Here is a 20957-nt window from a genome sequence, read left to right as displayed (position 1 = left end):
GTTTGATTTTCTATATCCTTCCAGTCAGCCATAGCTATATAATTTTTGTGCTTAAGTTATTCATCTAGGGCTCCTTTCCTTGGCCCCTGCTCACCCGTGGCCTAAAGGAATCAAAACTCTCGCACTGAAGACAGGAAGGAAGAAAAATGAAGAGAAAGATTAGTCGTACAGTACATACAGTATCTTCTAAATCTTAATCAGTTGTTTATTGGTTGGCAAACAAGTTTCACTTTTACAACAAATATTAGTAATGAGGTCATTCAACTTTGAGACCATACAAAATGGATCATAAATTAAAAAAAAATTATAATCTGTGCTGCTAATTTACCTCCGGAAAGCCTACATTACTTCAAATCCTGTCAAATAAATAAATTCCCTGTTAGGAAAATAACGAACAGAGGATTTTTTTAATCACGTCAAAATAGTTGGTTTTCAAATTCTTGTTAAAAGACAGTCAAATTTCTTTTTTTTAACCACTGCAGTACAAGTGCCTAGATCGGGAACCAGACTGAGGCCTGAAGACTCTTAACTCCTACAGGGATATTGTTTTCACATGCAGAAGCCCAGCTATAACTATAAGAGATCTCTTGGCTTCTAGTACCGTGCCTACTGCCTGGGTGAGGGACGGCTTGCCAAATATGCTTCATATTATTATTATTATTATTATCAGTTGTGCACTGTAAACATAAAGTTTGCCCTGCTCTAATCTGCAAAATTTCTGTTGGCAATACACCGACTGAAGAAAGAGAAAGCATGAGAAAAGAAAATTCCATCGGTTGGAAAGAATTTGTGATCGTATTACTAGAATACGAGCCTTAGAAAGTGACTTTTTTTTGTTTTGTTTTTTTGTGTTTTTTTTTTTTTTGCCCAGTGACATTTTTAAAGAATAAAATGGCAAAAAAGGATTTATGAAAAACCTTGCTCCTACTGGTGGACAAATTTGCAAGACCAGCACAACAGAAAAAGTTTTTTTTTTCTTCCACTACATTAACAGGGACGCAAGTTCTGGAGGAACAAAAAGCAGACTATATGTGCAATGCTAGTATCTGTACATTACATAGAAATTGTTCAATTTTTTTTTTCTGCCATTAGTTTTTTTTATCAGTTAATACAGCAAAACATAAAATATGCGTGTAGCATATATAATTCTAGAATTCCCTTCCGTTTCATTAGATTTTGTTTTGTTTGCTCCCACAGCTAAGCGCGCTGCAGTTAAATCAAGTTGTGAGTGACCAAAAACCATTATGTGATACAGATTCATAATAAAGAGGTTGGCTATTTTTTGTTGTTGTTTGTTCTTTGTGCAGCACTCCCACCGAGATGCGTCCTCTCTACTAGTTTCAAACGCACGTTTTGGCCTTTTCTTTTTTTTTAAATCAGCTCCTCAGTAATAATAGCAACAGAGCATCAAGGATGTTTAAACAAACACAGCATAACTTGAGAAGGCCACGAAGTGTGCCATTATCTGTTGTATCTCTTTCATTAACATAATGAAGTCTGTCTGAGAGAGGGAGGGGAGGAAAGGGGTGGAATTTCATGAGTTATTATTCTCCCCGGGCTGGCCTAAAAATTCCAGTAAAAAAAAAAGTCTGACCGTTTGTTTGTTTTTTAGAACAGCACGAAGATTTAGGAGTACGCACAATATTACCACTGCTTGTATTAACTCAGAACGGTAAACCAGGTGTTAGGGACAAGAGGGAGGGGACGTTGGTTGTTTTACATTTTTGCTTAATCTTCTATAGACTAGTGACCAAGTGAGCAGGTCCTTTGGAACTCCCTTCAGGGGAAGTCCCGTCTTTGCTCGGTGGGACTATAAAACCATCACTGCTCCCTCGCCCCAGCTGGTAGTAAGTGTGTAGCTGATGGACGTGGTTCCTGGAGCCTAGATTTGGCATGCTTTTGTAGTACACATCGTCGGCATCACCAGTTTTGGCCGTGGGGGGGTCGGTCTGGGTGCTGGTGGTAACGCTTTCTGTGACGGGCATGCCAGCCAGTGCAGGCATGCTGGTATACAGAGAATCCCTGTTGGGTGACTGGTGGTCTTCTGTGTGCTCGTTGGTTAGCAAGGGGAAAAAGCTCTCACTGTTGTCTTGCGGGATCCGTCTCCTGGTGTAGTGGTGCGGCTGGTGGTTCTCGGCGGAATAAACCCTTGGCGGCAGCAAGGGGGCGTCGGACTCTTCGTGGATGAGTTCCAGGCCCAGGCTCTCCTCGTGGTTGAAGGAGGTGGCGTCATCGAGGACGATGGCGTCGTCCTCGGTCGCGCTGCCGATGTTGTTGACGAGTTTGTTCACCAGGTTCCTGTTCTGTTCGCTGGAGCGCTCGTGGTTGTTCAGATAGGAAGGGATGTAGTTGGAGGTGAGTTCCTTCAGGATCTTTTTCTCTAGGGCAGTCTCGGTGTGGTTATTATACCCACGGTCAATGATTTGCACACAGTTGCTCAGGTACTCGCCGCTGGCGATGCTGTAGCTGTTGCCGTGGTTACCATTCAGTGGTAGAGTATCCATGACACTTGTATCCCTGGCATTGTTCAGAAGCCCCTCTGAAAAACATCACACAAGAGAGGGTGACTTGGGCAAAACAGGACATTCGCGCAGGGTTCGCACAAACATCACATTTTCTTAATCAATCAATGCTGCACTGTGTTGCTACATTAACACAGCAGCTGTGTAAAAATAGATATCAAACAAAATCAAAAGTTAGATTGGGTTTGATAACAATCGTAGCGTTATGGAATAAACAAAAAAGCTTAATAATCTTTTACATGGGAACAAGAGCGCTAGCTAACAAGATTAAGGTTTTTCCACTGAAAATGATGTCTGGTATCAGGTATTGCACTTGATTTGTCAGTATTTTATAAGAAGGAACAGCCCCTCTCCAAATTGCTCCTGTTCATATCACACATAGCTGCTCCCAAATGCTATCTCAGTTTCTTTTATATGTTCCTTAAAACTCAGGTGACCAGACAGCAACTGTGAAAAAAAGGGACAGGGTGTGTGTGCGCGGGGAGGAAGGGGGGGGGGCGGAAATAGGCGCCTATATAAGAAAAAGTCTCCAAAAACGGGACTGTCCCCTTAAAAACGGGACATATGGTCACCCTACTTAAAACTAAGAAATCTATGGGGCAGATGTTCAACTGGTATAAATTGTCCTAGCACCACTGATTTCATAATAGGAGGACCTGTATTTACAGTGTAGCTATCCCATTCCCAAATCATGGTTTAGTAAACCAATTGCATACATGAGCTCTTGGGGGGATATTCTTATCTTCCTTACACCTATGCGACTCCTCTTGATGCAATGGGGTTGTATGGATATAATTTATAATTTTTGCTTCATGGTGACTAGCTTGTGTATCGGTGTTTGATTTTTTATATCAGTTTCTATCTTTGAGACATGTTTGCAAAGAAATTATACATCACATCCCTTCTGTAACAAGGGCATGGCCAAAATTATTTGCATGATGCTGTGCTGTGAATTTTATATCATAGTCATATGCTAGGGATTACAGTTCTGTGAGTGTTGTTATTGCTAAGCTCCATATACTATATTCTTTCAAAAGCTGCTTCTGAGTTTCACTTTTTCATTAGGTAGCTTTGTTCAATAGCAGGGACAGTGCATGCTGTAGGGATTATGGGCACTGTAGATTTGATGGGGTGCATTTTCATCAAGGCTGCTTGGGTATTTAGTCACGTTTGCATGAGTCAGCCAGTTATAAGCTTGCCTGCCATTTTGAAAATGTATCCCTCTAATGTTAGGAATTCTGACCTACAGCAGGAAAAAGTACATAGATAACTGCAGAAACGAGGCCAGTGCCTTCTAGGAATGAGCTGGTTTTGTTGAAACTATTTAATTAACTATACAAATTTTCATAAACCTACTAACACTGTAAAGAAAACCCAGGGGCTTGAATCTTCACTCACTTACACCAGTGTAGATAAAGAGTAACTGCTTTGAAGCTAGTGGAGTAAATCCAATTTCAGTGAGAGGAGAATCAGGTCCTGGCATGTTAAGCTATCACGCTAATGACTATTGTGGTCACTAGAATGAACACCCAACATAAGACTGTATGAAACTTTCCATGTGTTTTTTTAGTTAGTGCATTCAGATGCTGCCAAAAATCACAGACAACACTGAACCAGCAGTGGTGGATTAGAGCAACTCTGTGTTGACAACAAAGATTAACGGTCATTCACATCAGCAAGAAAAACTCTTAATACACTGCTAGTGAACCTTCTGAAAATATCGGGTTCAGTCTATATCTGTGATGCAGTACTTACAGTATAGCTATCTAAGACTGGGAAGTGCTACTGCAGACTTTGTTCTTTTTTTGAGTGAAATGTCCTGAATATGTCATCCCTATTTGGGATTTCTGGTGCATACGGTATATTGTTGTATCATGTATTTCCAAACAAACAAGGAAAGTCATGCATAAAATAAACTAGCCATCACAGACATAGAACAAAGCCATTTATTTTCATGTTAGAAGGTCTCCGTAAATGATCCACAACGTTTAAGGAAAATAAAAAGCAAATATTTTTAAAGGACTGTATGTAATGAGTGATTGTTCCTACAGTGTCTGCTTGATGGTCATGGCTGAGTAACTTATGCATTGAGACACTGCTTGTTATTTCTGCTGCCAATGCATAGAATTGGAGGCTGGAAGATTCTGTAGGAAAATAACGTGGATGCATTGCATTTGAAATAGAGTAAGTTTCATAATGAAATATGCCATATAAACTGATAAAAGGTTTATGACTTTGCAAATAAAAATGTTTAATTTAAAACAATGTAACACACACGTAGTTACATGAGACTTAGAACCTATGTTGGGTAAATGACACAGAAAAGGAAATAGACAACAAAAGCATCTAATCTGTATCAATATATATAATATCTATATATATTAATCCATATGGTTTTTATTCTTTTGTTTTCAGAATTGTGAGAGATGAACTGTTTTTAATAACTACATCATCTATATGTGATGCAATAAAAGTGAACTAAAAAAATTACATTTGATATGCAATGTTTAGCTTTACTCCCATACTTGTCTCTCTGTAGGGCTCTAAACGACAGCATGAAGAAAAGGAAAGAAAAAACAACAAGTAAGCTTACAGCGACAGTAGGAGAAACATGAGTAAAAAGCAAATTGATGATATGCAGAAAAAAGAGTTAACAGAAATAATTTCCACTGCCCAGAATACATGAATCTGTTACATGGTTTATTTCAGGTTAAAATACTGACATTTTAGCCAAAAAGAATGTTTTAAGCACAATAATAAACATGTTACTTTTAAAAAAGATCTCTTTTTGATTTTTTTTCATCTCAGTTTACATTTTTAGGGTGCAACACAAATCAAGAATAAACATCTGGAAATGTAAAGTTTAAACTGGCAATCCCAACTCAGAAAGGCAGACACCTTTAGTGTCATTAGAATGAATGTCTTTACTTACTGTTAGTTATAACCACCCCAGCAGTTAACACTGAAACCCATTTCCTTGTTAAACTGTTGTGTCTTCCATCTTTTGCACACACTGTTTTGTTACTGTGGGGGTTTTGCTCAACGAGGGGGTGCTGGCATTTTAAAATCTTTTGCAATGAAGCATTTATTTATTTATTTGCTTTTGTTTTTAAACCAAACACACCAAAGATGAGGATGAACTGTTAACTTTCAATTTCCCATTTTGTATTGGTTTGTGGCACACCTCATTTATGTTATCTTATTTCCTTCTTCTATTAAAATAATCTTTCACAAAAGCTGTTGTAAAACACCCATCATTTATCCAAGACTTGAATTGATTTCAGCCTATCCAGTGAAAACACCTCCTCTCTCAGGTCCAAATTGTGGCAACCTCTATGGTTCAGCAAACCCCACAATTTCTCAACTACTACCTTATTCACTCCTTATTGGCCAAACCCATAGCATCAAAGGAATCGAGCGTGTTACCACTGACTTCTAAGGCCTGACCTGAAGGGTCTTTCCATTGGTTTCAATGGGCTTTGGATCCTAATGGCAAACACCTGTTCTCAGACAAAACTGCCACAGTACAGAGTGCAAGTTGGGACCCTCAGGGCATGTGGTCTGCAAGTGGGCTATACACAGCTCCCCCTGAAGTCAAATAATTATGAAAACAGATTCCCACAAACAGTGCTGAATTCTGCTTTTGCAAGGGAGAGCAGCTGCAGAGATTCCCTGCCCAGAAATAGCAGATCCAAAGGGCTTATCTTGATTAAGATTTAGTGACATTTGGTTAGAATGTTTTAGCTAGCACATTATAAAAGTCTAGAGCAGAGAAGGTATCTTCAATTTGAACAGCGCTAACATACACTGGAACATAGAAATTGCTGACCTGGATCGGACCCCAGGTCCATTCAGCCCAGTACCTTGTCTCTGACAATGACCAACACCAGACATTTCAGAGGGAGGTGCAAGAAACCATTGCCTTGTCTACATTAGAGTTTTAGAACATGTTAGATAGAAGATGTTCTCTAGCGTGCTGTAACCATTAAATCCCAGTCAAGACAAAACCAAATGTGGTGACAATTCGTAGTGCGTGGGAAGCGCACAGAAGCCATGCTTAAGTGGCACCAAGCGTATATTTATAAAATGTGTTATTGACTCAATAGATTATCACAATGGCTCCGTTAGTTTGGCTATTGGGTCAGTATGCATGAATCTCAGGAGATTCATAAGGCCTTTTGTGGAACGTGTATTTACTAACTTGGGGCTGCAATATGGACTTCTGTAAAATTCATAGGGTCGTACGTCAAACAGTACGAAGAAACTCCTGCCCAGAGACAATCACCTAGTTTTGAAGGCAATATGTATTACATTTCTTACTTCCCAGGATATATGTATGATTAGCAATAAACTCGTAGTCTCCCAGAAATAATGACTCCAATTCTGCTCCCACTGAAGTCAATGGCAAATATCCAGTGGGTTATTGGCATCAGTACTCGCGGAGTTCTCTTTAATTTCTATTGACTGAACCCTGAACAGGTCTGCTTTTAGCATACTTATAACCTCTCTGGCCCCGGTTCTCCTCCCTTGTATTGAGGAACACCTTAAAATCAAAGGGACTATTTGTGGAATGACGTTCTACTCAGTGCAAATAACAGTTTTAGCATCTGGGCCTTAAAATTAGACGAACAAATTTTTTTTTAAATGCACTTTCTAGAAGAAACTTTTTGTCATATTTCAGCCCTGAGCACATTTGTAGAGCTGAGACACACAGCCAGGAAAATTGGGGATTACAATAAACCAAATGCTGACTCAACATTACCTGCTGCCATCCAGAAAGTACCTCTATAACCCAGTTTAAAACTTCCCCTGGCTAGTTTTGAAAGCAGATATAAAATGATGTTAATCTTAAAGCATAGCATCTTTTTAACAGTAACAACCTTAACACTTCTCCAGCAAGAAAATATAAATATTTACATGCCAAAACTGTACAGATTATCAAAACTTGCTTCAACAGTTGTGATATAACAAACTTAAAATTCAGAGCAATTCACGCTTAATGTTCATTCCTTTAACAAGAATTAGTGCAATCTAATTTATTGTGAGAAGTTAGTACGGTTCAAGAAATTTATGAACAGAAAAAAGGTCAAATGCATATGCTTTCCCCCTTGTTGTTGGAAATAAAAGACCCTGGTGATACAATTCAATATATAATTTCATCACAAACAATGCTGCATCTTACAACATATCTTTATTGCTTGCACTGTTGCTGTTATTTATTTACTTCCTATGAGACCCTTTACTGCAAAGGGACACCTTAATTAGAAGAGGAGCAAATAAAGAGAGCTGACATTTTGGAAAGTATTTGTGTTTGAAAGCAGAGTTACTCTCCAATGATTCAGTTGTCTATGGGGGGAAAAAAAAGGATAAAAGACTGAACTATTGAACTTAACAGATGCAACCTGATCAAGTGTCCAAATACCAGATATATTCCCCAAATCATTTGTAAATAGACCTATCCATAACAAAAAGCATTGTGACATTCATTTACAAACATAGTCTACTCATGCAACCAGAGCAAATACAGAAGACAAATATATAGGTCACAAGGGAATGATTTTTTGCAGTAGAATCATATAGAGTAGGTCCAGCTGACTCTTTGCAGCTATTTGATTCCCATTTACTAGAATAAGGTTACAAGAAGAGTTTCTAGTTTCCTGGAGCTCTTATTTGGTCTCTTTAGAGCACATGCAGTTTGCATTTATTTACATGACAATACATATATTACCCCACTCTAATATCTGCTCTCTTTGGAATCGGTTTAGATTTCTGCTTCCACATCCCTCTTAGAGCTCAAGGGTGTGGTTTTTTTTAATGCATAATCTTTGACAGACACATTGATGAGCTATTGACAATTTATTTTTCTATATGCTATTTCAAAAGCAATAGTAACTTTGGTATCAAAGGCCATTTTGACCTCACTTACCTTGAAAGGTGCTCCTCTTTCTAAAATGAATGACAAAGAAACGAACTGACAACAGAGCGATAAATGGATACAGCAGACAAAACACACACTGATGACTAAAACAATACAAAACCAAAAGAATCAAAACCACCACACATATTTGAATGGATCTGATGAGCGGCTATCAAACTGAGGTCGGTTGTTTGGTAGGGCTAGTGAGAAAAAACCTAAGGAAAATGGAAAAATGTACTGAGATGAGAGGAGAGATTATTTATACCCAGTTCCAAAAAAACAGGGAAGGGGGGGAAACAAAGGGAAAAAAGAAAAAAATGGCCCTAAATAAGCCACATAAAATGGGACTCTCACTAGAAAAATTAGAGAGAAACTCCTGCACACCTTGTGTGTTGTACATGCTGACAGAAGGGTTGTTATAGACCGCCGATTCCCCGAGCAATGTATTATAAGGGTTGTTAGTGCCATGAGGACGAAGCAGAGCATTGGTTATAAGATGATTAGCCATGGCTCCTGGAGCAGCCCGATAGAAAGACAGAGAAAAAAAAGGTCAATCAGGCAAATGTGGTATAAAAAAAAAAAGGAAAAAAGAACATTCAGCATGACAACAGTTGAAATAGTCCTGATTACAAGCAGCCAGCTAATTAGACTTGAAAACTATATGCCACTAAAGCAGCACAGATGTTTCTGACAATGCACAAATCCAAGTCGATGCAAAAGAAAATGGATTGGAATGCTGATAAGCCACATTTATGGCGGTTTCCCTAGTTGCTCAAAGTATAAGCAAGGATACGACAAAAGGTGACAGTCTACACAATGGGGGGGAGGAGGGGACCCTGTCCAGAAAGTGCCAAATGAACCAAACAATAACAATGACTCACATGAAAATACATTCACCTCTCACTGTTGACTCAGGTTTATTTACTGGTCGCTCGGAACATATATAAAAAAGGAAGGATGGAAAATGTTGGCTGCCTTAAGATTCTGGGCACTTATGAGAGAGCTCTTATTCAGGGAGCAGCTATTTACGTGCAATAGGGCAGGTACAATTCTATCCTCTGTGCTTTAAATCCACTCGGTAACACCCTAATGTGCAGCAGCAATGTGCCCTTACAAGCATGAGCATCATCATTCTTTCAAGAGTCCCTACAGACAGGACGAGTGCAGCCCAAAGAGGTCTTGCTATTCCAAGGCTGTACGTTGCCTTTGCAAATATAATTTTTCACTCACGTCCTCGTTGGCTGTCGTTTTGGAAATTACAACCTAGAGGAAGCTGAGGGGACACAACTCCAGCCTGTTCTTTATGCTAAATTTCGGGAGGATGAGCTGCTGGATTCTTGCTCTTCAGCATGTGACCAGAGACACCTACCTTGTTGTCTAAGGGAAGGAAGTTGGCATGCATGGCAATGACTTCCCTCCCCTGCCTTAGCCAATTTGCAGCAGGCCAAAAGCCCCTTTTGAAGCAGAGGTGCGGAATGATGGAGGTGGCTGGTAGGTCTGTGTGTGTGGAGAGCACCAGTGGCAAGGTGGAGAGTGGAGAAAGGGAGGACCCCAGCAGAAATACACACCCACGCAAAGGGGTAGTTGAAAATCTGACAAGGCTCACAGCATCGTTACCAAAGACCAACCTGCAGACTAGGAGCAGGGAGAAGGGACATTCCCTCGGTCGCTGGCCCGAAGAATCAAGCGCATACATGTTCTTTACTACCTGGCCTAACCTGGTCTCTCACACTTCCCTGCCAGGTCAGCAGGCCCTGCCGGGGCAAGAGGTGCTACAGCGGGCAAGAGGGGGCTTGCAGGACAGTGGAGAAGAGAGTAGGAGTGAAGAAAACAGAATGACACCTCTGCTTCAACAACCTGCTGCAAATGGGCAGCCGTGGGTGTAGATGGCTCTTCAAAAGGCACCAACCTGCCCTCCCTGCTTCCACTGCAGTACCCAACACAGGCCGGCGCCTCCGCTCCAGAGGTGCTCAGCTCATCTGTGGGGCATGCCAGGGGACACCCCCAGTCACAACAATATGCAGGCCTGCAGTGAGGGCGGGAGGCAGTGGGGAGTTGGGAGGGCAGGGGAGAGGAAGCAGAACATGACTTAGCAACAAAAGGGGAAAAATGACAGAACAGAAGGGGTTACAAAGAACATGTGCGAGATGGGGAGAGGACAGCAGCCATTTTGGGGCACGGCTCACGCAGACCCAGGACAGAAGGGTCTGTGTGTCACTTGGGGCTGTTGTCCCAGGAGGTGGCTGCATGTCATTACCTGCCCAGATCATTTGTATATTTCACTCTGTTACAAAGAGCTGGAAACTGCCCTATGGTTATCTACTGAAACTCCTGCTTCCTGCTTAGCACGGGCTCTTCCAATGGTCCCGTCTGTACAGCACGTGTTGCCCATGCCCTGGAGGCCCAGCCCTGTGCTTGGTGCAGTGCAGAGCTCTGCCACCCCACGGGAAGAGGAATTCTGCCCTTCAGGAGGTATAATGTTACCTCCTTTGCTGGTTGGGGGGCAGGGAAGCCCATGGCTCTGGCCTTGCCCCTTGGGGGGCATCTTGCCTAGAGGGAGCAGTCTGCATGTCCCTGAGGACAGGGACTGTAGCTATGCGGTGTGAAGAGTGTGGGATGCTTTCCTTGGGCACCAGAATGACAGCCAGGCGCACACACACACACATATATATATATTCTCATCTGGATTTACTGCTGATGGAAGGGGCTAGTTTGAGGAACCTGGAGACTCTCCCTCTCTCTATCTTAGAGCACTTCGGCGGCAGTGCACGTCTTACCTCACCACCAAGGCACCTCACCAACCCCAGAAGGAACCACCCCACTGATGACAAGTACAATCGGCCTCTATGGGCTGGCCTCTCTGTTGAGATGTAATGGTGATTTTGTGATGCTGACGCCTGCCCACCACATTTCACATAGGATACACAGCTGCTGATAAGAACCTTGGGACTCTACCATGGAGGTGGATTTCCTGAAAAACCAAGTGAACTACCAGGCTGTGTATGTTAGGGCCTGCTACAGTATTTCATTTAAACGAACACCCGACCTCTGATGGGAAACTTGAAAAAAAATACACAGTTGGTCAGACTTTGCAATTCTGACTCTTAATGAATAATATCTCTCCAATACGACAGGGACAGAAACTGGCCTCACACAGACTGCGTATAAATATACTAAACAAGAATAATAATTTATTTTCTCTCTCTCTCTTTCTTACTCAGGTCAATTCCATTAAAAATTATTTCATTGCACGGCTGGGGCCAAATTCTGCTCTTGGTTACAGCAGCGCCAATCTGGAGTAACTCACTCCGCTGAAGTCAGAGGGTTTAATCTGGATTTATAAAGTAACTGAGCACAGAATTTGGCCCTGCTTCGCTGTAAAAGGCGGCTGGGATCATGGACCTTGCTTCTTTCAAAAATGGGACGGTCAAAGCAAATAGGACCTTGGTCTTTACAAGAAAATAATACATAATGTTACTATTAAAGAGTTTGGATCCAGCCCCTAATTTTGCCTTCCAGACCCTCCCTTCTGCTTACTGGTCTCTTTTGTAAAGCACTTTCAAGCCTGTGGATGAAAAGTGCTACGTAAGAGACAGATATTATTATGAATCAATCTCAGAAGCACAATCTTCCCAGCTCCAGTGACTGCTTGGGGGCGGGGAGGAGCTCCAAATGACTGATAATTAAAGCTTTAATTAAAAAAATAATATTAAAAAATGACGGAGCTCTCTTTTCAAAAGGGAAGGTCAGTAATAAAAAAATCCAAACCCCTGACACTAGCTAGCCACACTTCTGACTTTCCATCCGGCTTTCTTTGTTAGACTTCAACATCACCATGGCAACCACCAGGGCTACTAGAAGGAGAGGATTAGGACTTCAGATGAGGAATGAGCAGCGGGGGGCAGGTGAACTCACAAATAACCCTCCTGTTTTCATGAAAATGTCCTTGGTAATAAATAATGAGCAAAGCCAAATATAGGAGACATGTGATCCGAGCAGCAGGGTTTCTAAAAATATCAAAGGTTTCTATAAGACTCCAGCTCCTCTGTAACAAGTGGCTGGGAAGAAAAAGGAGCGAGAGAGAAGCGAATTATTTCCCCAAAGAAACAGCGTGCCAGACAAACTAGAGCACTTAGCAACAGAGCCTGTGGGAGACGGTACGGCAACAGAGTGCGGACTGCGATGAGAGGGAAGTGTGTGGAATGGGGTGACAGGTTGGAAAGGAAAGGTGCTTTGAAAGTTGCTAGTGAAGGCCGGGGCACGTGAGTTTCAAAGTAGAAGGAAGCAGGCTGTGTCTGTGAACTGACTGTTCGGATTCCACTCGGTGTGAGGAGCCTTCCTTGCTATGTGCTGTCTGACTTATCCCTGGCTGTCTGCCCAATATCCTCAACCAGAAGCATCTGGTTCATAGTTTGTATTTTCTTATTTATTCACTTATAGCTGGATCCTAAGCTCCATTGCTTTCAATGGAGGAATGCCAATTTACACAAGCTGAGGATATGCCCCCAATATCTTCTTCATGTAGCTAGCATTTAATGATAGCCTTCCTTGCATAAAACCTCTCTGCTCAGTTTCTCATGGCACTTGCATATTGTGCGTATTCGGCAAACACATAATTTATTTGTTTAGTTACATGTGACTGGTTGTCAGCTTCTGTGAGTGGAAATTCCCGGGGTTCTGTAAGTTGAAGAGATGCTATCGATAGCACCTTAATTTTGCTTTCCAAAACATCATTGCACTCTACATGCTTGTAAGCGTGTGGCCATGGAGTCGGAAAGAATCAAGGATCGTCCCAGACACACATCTTGGGGTGTGCTCGTCTAATGAGAGGAGCCAACCAAAAACGGAGCCAGTAGCCAAAGGCGAGTAACCATAGCATACAAGGATCAGAAGTTGTAACTCTGAACAAAATAATACAAAGAGACAGCAACACTCAGGTTTCTGTTTCAACAACGCAAAAGTTCTAATCTAGGATTTGGTTCAATCCAACATATAGCTAAAAAGCAGCTGTGCAATTCAGATCTAGATCCTGGTTGAGATTCTAAGCACCTTCAAAGTTCATAGATACTCAGTTACAGGTTGCTGGTATGGGATTATCTCCAATAAAGCGTTTAAACACTATGATTATAAACAGAGATTTACCATGTGAGAATGGCACACTCTTACTCAACACCAGAGTTGGGTGAGTAATTCGTAGCAAATAATTTTTTCAACTCATTTCGCCACTTTTTCTGTTCATGAGTTTTCAGCAGACAGATCACAATTTTCTCAGATTTGTTATTCAGAATTACTTGTTGGATACATTCAGTGACTTATTCTTGGTCTGTGAGAGAGTTTGATATTTTATAGATGAACTTTTTTGATTTGTTACAAGATCTCTTTTTGTTGAAGGACTGGATGAGTGTCACTTGTAAGGCCAGATTCTGATACGCTTACTTGCGGTGAGTAGTCCTTTGCTTGGGGAGTAGTCCCACTGATTTCAGTGGGATCACTTCAGAGGCAAGTTTATTATTTAATGTGAGCAACTGTCATCTGCAACTGGTCCTTTAGAATCAGATTTCCTCAATGAAAAGTCAACATGATGAATCTGAAATCTGCATTTCACAAATATTCTGCTTACATTTTCTGTTTTGGCAAAAGTTCCTGTTAGGAAAGTCATCTGCTAGAATATACACCAAAAGCAAATAAAAAAGAGGTGCAAACACAGTCCAAATGAATTATCCTATAATCCAAATAGTTGTGTGCCCTCCCCCCCCTTTTTATTTTATTTATTTGCAATACTCACTCAGCTGTACTCAACATACCAACTCTGTGGGCATCTTCGAGTCATAGCTGCTTATTTTACTGACCAAGCCAACTTGGACTGTTGTTAACAATGCAGAACCAACACAGTCACTAAAGAGGGAACCAAGTTCTAGTTTTCTCCATGCATGGTTTTTACTAAGCTAAGTTCTGAACACAGAATCTTTATTATTGGTGGAGGTTTAAGAGGCATAATTTTTATATCCCAGGCAGCCGGGCTGTCAGTTCGAAAAATCATCTTTTGAACTGTAAACTCTGCAAATCCAATATAGAAGCCGAGGGAGAACAAATGACAAACACCATGATGCCAGTTTTTACAGTCACTCTTCTGACTATAACTGCACATAAAGGCTTTAAATTGTTAATTTATCTACTCTGTGTGTATATGAAAGTAGATACCATTTTTACTATAGCGTGCAACGTGAATTGTACCTTATTTCCCGCTTTGTTAGACAGAAATTCACGTCCTTGATGCAGGAGGATATTGAATGAAGAAATAATTTTGGAAGAGTTCAATGTGATGCATTTAATAGAGAACTGCACATCCATTAATAGGTATGCTTTTAAACATTCAATGAAAGCAAAGAATGAAAGGGAAGATGACAGGTGGATGTCACTCGAGTCTAGACTATATCATTCAGGACCACAATTCAAATAACTTCTTGCTGACAGCTGGCTGACAAAGCAGTGTGGAAGGCCTTTAAATGAACTTGAATTGTCTGTCTGGTCTACCCAGTAAACACCATAAAGGAAATGCATTCACGTGCTTCTTCATACTTGGTGAAAAAGCATTACCTTTCAAAAGCAATTAACAAAGTTACTCAAGAGATGTGCCTTTCTCTAGGATCACATGCCTGTGCAATTAATACCATGCTCACAAACCCAGTTTGAGGGAAACGGACCCAGTCTGTTATGCCTGGCTTCAACCCTTCTCCATTCCAGTCTAAAATTGTCCAGGCCTTAGCCAGCGTGCCCTTCAAAAAGAAGAAACCTCAACCCCTTTTCCACCCCAGTATGCTATAGTATTGTACAATTAAGTATCTACTCCCTGCAGCAGCTGGCACTGGCCAGTGTATCGTTCTATGATATTTATATGGCCTACATGACCACAGTATCTCTGAGCCTCACAGTCTTAAATGTATTTATCCTCACAACACCCCTGAGAGGTAGGAAGTATCACTGTACAGCTGCAGAACTAGGACCCAGACTAAAGGCAAGATCCACGAAGGGGATTTAGGGTTACAGTTGCAACACCTAGCGTTAGGCCCCCCTGCTGCCCAGTAAAATCCACAGCCCCTACTTAGGCACCAAGGTTCCCCATTGCAGTGCAGGGGGAGAATTAGGCACCTAAGACTCCGATTCACAGAAACCAGCATGCTGAGCAGGGAGCTGCCTAAACTAGCCAATAGGAAATGCTAAGGGGAGGCTTAGGCACCTAACTCCAGGAGAGGGTTCAAAGGGACTTAGGAACCCGACTCTGGGCCTTTCTCTGCTCAGGATTCTCAGCCGTGAACCCTCCACTGGAGTGAGGCTCCTAAGTCAAGTCAGCCTTTTCTCGCCAAAAAAAACCATGGAGGAGAAGGTGGCAGTGCCTCCCCCGCCCCTATGCCCAATAGCCCAGATGTTAGAGTTCTCGCTGAGATGTGGGAGACCTCACTCAGTCTGATTCAGAGCTGGAACCCAGCTCTCCAACTTCGGTACCCTGACCACTGCGCTATGGAGGATTCTGGGGTGAATCTCCATCTCTCCTGTTGAAGCTGTTCCGCTTGACATGAAATACTTTAATAGCTGTTGGGCCAGAAAAAGAGAGAGAGAGAATGACTATATAGCCTGGCGGCTAGCACACTCTCCTGGAAGACCTGGGTTCAAGTTCCTGCCTCAAATCAGGCAACTCGGGGACTTTGCCTGCAGACAGTGAGATGCCTAGCGACTTCAGAGGCCTACAGCTGAGTGGGGATTTTGGGATCTAAATTTCGGATTTGGGTACCTGAAGTGGCAGTTAGGCACCTAAATCCTAGATCCTTTGTGGATCTAACCCCAGGTGGCTTGCGTGAGCTGACAAAAGAAATTTGAGTCAGAGCAGGGAATACAGTCTGGTACCCTGACCACGGGATCATCCTTTCTTCAGCCGGGGTCAATGATATTGAACTAGACCGGGTCATGAGTCTCTTGTTGAAAGATTTCACTCACTAACATTATTGGAGCATGGCCCTGAGGCAGGAAATTCTCATTCATTTTTGGAGACTGGTGAATGAGTCGAGAAACACAGGTTCACAATACAAATGACTGATTTGAGAGGATTTCTTATTCCAAATTCCTAAGGCTAAACTCTAGAAGAGAATTCAACTCTCTAATTCTGCTGGTACTGAAATAGCTGGGATATGCTGATAGAAGTGTGTGAATTCTAGCCAGTTTTTATTAATTCTGGTATAAATGTATTTATTTGCATTCTTTGAAAATTGTCTGAAATTAAACATTTTTCATTTGCCTACATAAAAAGCAGGAAAGCAAGCTTGTCTGAGCCAGACCTGGGGCTTTCCTTATCAGCGTTCAGTAATGTCCTTCACAGGCAGACTTTCCAAGTCTGTAAATGATTCTCTTATTCAAGTTCTCATTCAATTTACTTAAACCATTAATGCAATGATGAAGAGTCAAATGAGACATGTTCATTGGGCGAGGTGTGTGTATGTGTGTGGGGCGGGGACGACAGGTATTCCAGCATTTTGCTGGTACCCACAAACAAACGCTTGGACATTTAGATTTATCAAAAAAAGAAAAGGAGGACTTGTGGCACCTTAGAGACTAACAAATTTATTTGAGCATAAGCTTTCGTGAGCTACTGCTCACTTCATCGGATGCACGAAAGCTTATGCTCAAATAAATTTGTTAGTCTCTAAGGTGCCACAAGTCCTCCTTTTCTTTTTGCAAATACAGACTAACATGGCTGCTACTCTGAAACCTTAGATTTATCAGGCTCTGTTCTTCTAATAGCCAACAAAATTGAGCTAATAAACTTCAATAAACTGGCCTATTAAATTTCTCTCAAATAGGTTTGTTGTCACTTGCAGCATCTAATCTATTCATTGAGAAGCTATTAATACTCAATGCGGTGAAACAGAGTTTCAACAAATGAGGTTCTAAAGCTCTGGGCCATCTTTGTCTGAAATTAAACATTCCATGCTTTAATGCAGAAATAAGAGATATATATGCATGCACGCACATATTTGCATTTGATATATTAAGACCAGAGTCCTGTGCAGGATTGTAACTTGCAGTTCTTATATCAATCATTTGGCCATTTGAGTTTAACTGGCAAACACTGGAGCTTCCACCATTGCAATCTGGACTTTCCTCTGATATTCAGGAAGTACCTGAATGAACCTACATGTTTATTGTTTATATTTCCTTTTCCTTATACCTGCTGAGATCCCAGTGTCTGGGACTCCCTTTAACTGAAGCTCTGTGACTGGATCCGAAGACACACACAGAGTCAGATTTTCAAAACTGCTCAGCATCTCCATCTGGAGACAGACTTCCAAGGGCCCATCGGCCAGTCAGGCACCAAAGTGAGCGGCCAACTTTGCAAAACAGCTCAGTATGTTGAATGAGGAGAAAATGTTCCAAAAATGGGTGCTGAGCCCTTGGAAAATGGGCCCTGAAAGCTTTTGAAAACCTGCCCCAGGAAGTCTATATGCGGCATGTGACATTATTCACATGGTGCTCTCCAGCTTCTCGCCCAGCATGTGCTGAACTCTGCCAAACCTGGAAAGGGTTCCGGTGGGATAGTCTTCTCTTTGTTTCTTCCACAGTTCTGGCTGGGACCCTGGAGGGTTAAGGGGAAGGGTGTGTGTGTTCCCAAGACACAGCAATACCCCTTTCTACCATCATCATGCCTTCCTGAATGTGTACACCCTTCATATACTGGTACTGTGTGCTTTCATGTCATCTCAGATCCCCTCTAGTTGCATTTATTTCTTAGGGACACAGCTCCCCACTCTCCTCACAGGCTCTGAGTGCAGAAAAGTGGGGTCGTTCTGCCATGCAGGGTGCCTTCCACCCTCTGTGTCTCTCCAAGCACAGTTGCAGGGGCGGGTGTCCCTGAACCCTGCTTTGGAGGCATGCTCGGAGCAGGTCAGATCCCACTGCATGGGGTTGGGTTTTTTCCAGAGATACCAAGGCCAGAAGAGACCTTTGTGAGCATCTCGTCTGACTCCCTGTACAACAGAGGCCAGAGAACTGCCCCCAAAATAATTCCTACAGCAGATCTCTTAGAAAAACATCCACTCTTGATTTAAAAATTGCCAGTGACGGAGAATACACCACGATCCTGGGCTAAATTGTTCCAGTGGTTAATTACTCTCGCCGTTAAAAAGTTATGCCTTGTTTCCAATCTGTTCTTGTTCTCGACAACTCCCCTGGGTCTGCAGTAGTCTCCATGGAGAAGCTCTGCTACTCTTCTAGGCTATGGAAAAAGATTCCATCCCCCTGACATCTGCAGATCTCCCTGGTGCACGGCCAGATTACTCAGTTTGTTCATTCCTCCTCCAAAGTCACTACCTTCAGACTGCTCTGCAGTAATACAGCGCTGGGTCTAATATTCCCCAAAGCTTGCTCTGCTTTCAGAAACTGCCTTGCCCTCCATTTTCTTCTTTAAATTTGATCCACCTAATGACCGACTTCCAATTATACGTCTGTCAATCCCAAAATCACAGCAGCCTCGAGGATCTCCCAAAGGTAGGATGCCACATCATTGAAATGTCTGCAACAAATCTTGGCTAACATAGCTTCAGGCAGCAGAGAGGTCAAATAAACTAGAAGACAATCGGCACTGGGATTCATTTTGCACATCACTAGAAAAATGAGTAACTGTAAATTCCCCAAGTCTTTACCCTCGATGCTAGAAATCATAATTTTTCTGGCATGAAAGTATGTCTGATAAAAAGTGCAGAGGCAATTGTTAGTGCAAAGGGGATCTACATTTTACAAAGTGAAAATAAACTGGTAACAACCTATTTAGTCCCATCTACCAGAATTCTTTCCTACCATGTATTACAGGAATACATGGTTAAAATGTAAGCCCTTCATTGTCAAGTCAGCAGCTGAAATTCAGCCCATGTGCACAGACAATCCAGGAAGTTTTTGGAAAGAGTAGGGGTCAATTTCGTGGTGCAAGTGCTGGAGGAACCAACGAGGGGCAGAGCTCTTCTTGACCTGCTGCTCACAAACCGGGAAGAATTAGTAGGGGAAGCAAAAGTGGAGGGGAACCAGGGAGGCAGTGACCATGAGATGGTCGAGTTCAGGTTCCTGACACAAGGAAGAAAGGAGAGCAGCAGAATACGGACCCTGGACTTCAGAAAAGCAGACTTTAACTCCCTCAGGGAACTGATGGGCAGGATCCCCTGGGAGAATAACATGAGTGGGAAAGGAGTCCAGGAGAACTGGCTGTATTTTAAAGAATCCTTATTGAGGTTACAGGGACAAACCATCCTGATGTGTAGAAAGAATAGTAAATACGGCAGGCGACCAGCTTGGCTAAACAGTGAAATCCTTGCTGACCTTAACCACGAAAAAGAAGCTTACAAGAAATGGAAGATTGGACAAATGACCAGGAAGGAGTATAAAAATATTGCTCAGGCATGCAGGAGTGAAATCAGGAAGGCCAAATCACACTTGGAGTTGCAGCTAGCAAGAGATGTTAAGAGTAACAAGAAGGGTTTCTTCAGGTATGTTAGCAACAAGAAGAAAGTTAAGGAAAATGTGGGCCCCTTACTGAATGAGGGAGGCAACCTAGTGACAGAGGATGTGGAAAAAGCTAATGTACTCAATGCTTTTTTTGCCCCTGTCTTCACGAACAAGGTCAGCTCCCAGACTACTGCGCTGGGCAGCACAGCATGGGGAGGAGATGACCAGCCCTCTGTGGAGAAAGAAGTGGTTCAGGACTATTTAGAAAAGCTGGACGAGCACAAGTCCATGGGGCCGGATGCGCTGAATCCGAGAGTGCTAAAGGAGTTGGCGGATGTGATTGCAGAGCCATTGGCCAGTATCTTTGAAAACTCATGGCGATCGGGGGAGGCCCCGGATGACTGGAAAAAGGCTAATGTAGACCCCATCTTTAAAAAAAGGGAAGAAGGAGGATCCGGGGAACTATAGGACAGTCAGCCTCACCTCAGTCCCTGGAAAAATCATGGAGCAGGTCCTCAAGGAATCAATTCTGAAGCACTTAGAGGAGAGGAAAGTGATCAGGAACAGTCAGCATGGATTCACCAAGGGCAAGTAATGCCTGTCTAACCTAATTGCCTTCTATGATGAGATAACTGGCTATGTGGATGAGGGGAAAGCAGTGGATGTGTTATTCCTTGACTTTAGCAAAGCTTTTGATACTGTCTCCCACAGTATTCTTGCCAGCAAGTCAAAGAAGTATGGGCTGGATGAATGGACTATAAGGTGGATAGAAAGCTGGCTAGATCGTTGGGCTCATCAGGTAGTGATCAATGGCTCCATGTCTAGTCGGCAGCCGGTATCAAGCGGAGTGCCCCAAGGGTTGGTCCTCGGGCCGGTTTTGTTCAATATCTTCATTAATGATCTGGAGGATGGCGTAGACTGTACCCTCAGCAAGTTTGCAGATGACACTAAACTGGGAGGAGTGGTAGATACACTGGAGGGTAGGGATAGGATACAGAGGGCCCTAGACAAATTAGAGGATTGGGCCAAAAGAA

General features: G+C 42.4%; 1 protein-coding gene across 36 annotated transcripts in view; it reads right to left on the bottom strand.

The window, feature by feature from the left end:
• ADGRL3 (adhesion G protein-coupled receptor L3) overlaps positions 1-20957 on the bottom strand; it is an 806525-nt gene that overhangs the window by 25493 nt on the left and 760075 nt on the right. For 11 of the 36 annotated variants that reach the window (XM_043545207.1, XM_043545208.1, XM_037896545.2 and 8 more), the window contains 3 exons: positions 8824-8952; positions 5048-5065; positions 181-2539 (listed from right to left, as the gene is read on the bottom strand). The exons of 2 other annotated variants lie outside the window; for them this stretch is intronic. In XM_043545207.1, coding sequence (XP_043401142.1) covers positions 1737-2539; positions 5048-5065; positions 8824-8952 — 950 coding nt within the window. In that variant the 3' untranslated portion in view covers positions 181-1736. Of the gene's footprint in view, positions 1-180; positions 2540-5013; positions 5066-8823; positions 8953-20957 lie in introns of those variants that run through there. 23 more of the 36 variants (XM_037896561.2, XM_037896556.2, XM_037896558.2 and 20 more) reach the window with 7 other exon arrangements.

Source organism: Chelonia mydas, chromosome 4 (assembly GCF_015237465.2).
Source record: "Chelonia mydas isolate rCheMyd1 chromosome 4, rCheMyd1.pri.v2, whole genome shotgun sequence".
In the NCBI taxonomy this organism is placed as follows: Eukaryota; Metazoa; Chordata; order Testudines; family Cheloniidae; genus Chelonia; species Chelonia mydas.
The sequence above is the reverse complement of the archived record's forward strand: the minus strand, read 5'-3'. Positions and strand labels throughout refer to the sequence as shown.